The sequence below is a fragment of the Fragaria vesca genome, linkage group LG1 (assembly GCF_000184155.1).
Source record: "Fragaria vesca subsp. vesca linkage group LG1, FraVesHawaii_1.0, whole genome shotgun sequence".
Taxonomy (NCBI): domain Eukaryota; kingdom Viridiplantae; phylum Streptophyta; class Magnoliopsida; order Rosales; family Rosaceae; genus Fragaria; species Fragaria vesca.
The window spans coordinates 19402520-19405381 of NC_020491.1; the positions used below are offsets into that span (position 1 = coordinate 19402520).

Here is a 2862-nt window from a genome sequence, read left to right on the forward strand (position 1 = left end):
GGGTCGACGGCCGTCCGTTTGGGACCGGCCCGGCGGTCAGAGGAGACCGGACGACGGCGAACGGCCGGGAAGAAAATCCGGCGGAGGGAGAGGGAGAGAGAATCGGGAGGGAAGAGAGAAGAGAAAGGATTTGGGCTTTTCCCCAACCGGTCCAACACCATCACTTAAAACCCAACTCTAAAATTTAACACCCTAAAATAATACCCTAATAAAAATTACATTTTACTAGCTAAAATTTTACCTTTTTACCGTCATCATAATTTTTACCGTCATCATAATTTTCTCCTACGAATAATCTTCCGCATATAATCGTCCCCGAAACCCCTCTATGGACCAATTAAACTATTTCCTCAATGACGGAGACGATAAAATTCTTATTATAACTAAGCTAGTAAATAAGGTAAAAATTTAAGGGTCAGGATGTGACAAGACTAAATACATAAACCTTGAGAAAATCATCGCTACCGGGAAGCATGTCACAGCTAGCTGAAAACCAATCGAACCAAGTACGTCAAGTCGTCAAGCAACTATTCTATCCATAGTATTATAACTCCTCCTCGTGATCATCTGATTATAACTAGTAGCTAGACACATCAAAATTAGATGATGCAGTATAAAACTCATGCTTGATCACCTGCTGCAGTCTCCATATCCGTAATCCCATCAACTATCTTGAAAACAACTCGTAACTTTCTCAGAACCGAAGTCTTTATGTCATTCTTGTTTGTAGTACCAGTGGCATGGACAACATCCTTGGGAATTTTACCCATTAGGTCATAGAGAGACTTGCTTAAGTTTGATTTGGTCATCTCTTCCAGTACAGGTGGTGCTTGCATGTACAGATTGTTCCCTCTATGCGCAATGCTTGCTTTTGACAACAGCAATTTAGGGTGTTCTTCAAGTAGCTCAATGAACGTTTGCAAAGTAACTGAGGTGTCAAGCTCAATAAGAACACCTGAGCCACATACTAGACAGTCTTTGTCCCTCACAAACTCGGTCACTTTCGTGTGGAGACCTTCTGCACCGTTATACGTTAGATAGTTCGATAGAGTTGTGCTGCATCCAGATGCAATCTTCAATGTTTCTAGTGCACAGGCAGCTGATATAATCGCATTTGTGGAAGCAATAGCCGGGATGATGTTCTTCACAACTCCCTGAGTGAGAGACAATGTAACTCCTGGAATACCAAATAGCTCAGCTCTCTTATAAGCCTCATCGTACACCATGTTCATATGTTCGGGGTCATCTGGATCAAAAGCCTCTCCACTATGTACCTCATTCCATTTTATTAGGTGAGCATACTCAATACAATGAGCAGCAGTTCTAGGAGTTTCTGCAAGTGTGCATAAAGGGAACTTGACTTGAGGGGGGAAAAGCCAAAGTGTACACTCAAAGCATGGAGTCATCCCTGGCATAATAACCCTAGCATGTCCTTGAAAACCTTCAGTCCCACCATCTACCATAGGCTTGACCGTTTCTTCTTGCGGTTGATCATCATCATCATACTCAAGAAAGCTACAAGCAACAGAGTTAATGTAGCTACGAGCTTCGATCGAATCAAGACCAAGAACAATGATGCTGAAATTGCTGTAGAAGTCGAGTTCTTTGTCCTCAATGCGGCAGAAGTGGGGAATTATGTTTACCCCTGCAACTCTTTGCATGACTCGTTTGGCAGCCACCTCAGCCTTTGGCTTGCCCACATCTTCAAGCCTGAAAAGAAATTGACGATTGAGGTTAGTGACCTCAATACGATCCATGTCGATGACTTCGATTTCTCGAAAGCCAGACAAAGCCAAGTCCTTGAGCAATTCACAGCCTAGCCCACCAGCCCCTACCACCAAAACTCTCACGTACTCTTTCAAGTCTTCTCTCAGTTCTACGCCGGGTTCGAAGTTGGGTCCGACGAGATACCCGGGTCGGAGGAGGAGCTTGTCGAGGTCCCTGGTTCGGCTCTGTTGGACCCTAGACTCCACCATTGTTAGTAACACAATTGTTATTAATTAGTAAATGCTTGATGAAGAACTTGTCGATGCAAGCCAAAATCTATTGCGACCTTTAAGTATGTACGTAATCTCTGCGGGCATGCAATATATATAGAGGACTTCACTTGTCCGATCCCTACTAGCTCCTATGTAGGAAACCCTATACTTCATGTATTCTGTCTTCATATATTAAGATTTACTCGGTGTACGGTGTTCCTAATCAATATGGATAAGGATTACTTCATGCTTAAGTAATTACTTAATCCGTTATTGTAATTACTTAATTACTTTCTCTAAATTAAGATGTGTACATGTGTACGTGGATTACGTATAACAATGATCACTTGATTAGGATAGCTTTTGGTTTTTGGATTCTTCATCAATAGTTTACCACATTCGATCCGATTGAGATTTGAAGGTATCGAAAATGAATTAAATCAATGAACGAATTAAAACTATTTAACTTGAACCGCGTTCATGTTTTTAGTTATAAATCACATTTTTGAATGCCTTAACGATTATCAATTTGACTAAAAATTTGTAGAGATGATCTACTCATATATACCTACAATGTGAACTGTTAAGATGAGAAAATATGATCTAAAAGTGGGTCAATTAAGAAAATCTGTACCTTTTGAATAAATAAGGATATTTGGACCTGATAATATATATATATACAGGTTTTCTCAGGTGCGGATGTTCGCATTTATTCTTACGGTGCGGATTTCCACTTTACACTCACTTTTCAATCGAATTTTCACATCTTCACCGTCTAATCTTTAGATACTAATGTATAGATCATCTCTGCAAAATTTCAGCCAATTTGGTTATCATTAAGGCACTCAAACTCAATTAAACCAATGGATGAACATATTTCTGT

General features: G+C 40.4%; 1 protein-coding gene across 1 annotated transcript; it reads right to left on the bottom strand.

Annotated features, from left to right (window-relative positions):
• Nucleotides 1-620: 620 nt before the first annotated feature.
• Nucleotides 621-1976, bottom strand: LOC101302406 (NEDD8-activating enzyme E1 catalytic subunit-like). Its single transcript, XM_004289458.1, has one exon. The coding sequence runs from the start codon at nt 1974-1976 to the stop codon at nt 621-623; it is 1356 nt and encodes a 451-aa protein (XP_004289506.1).
• Nucleotides 1977-2862: the final 886 nt, after the last annotated feature.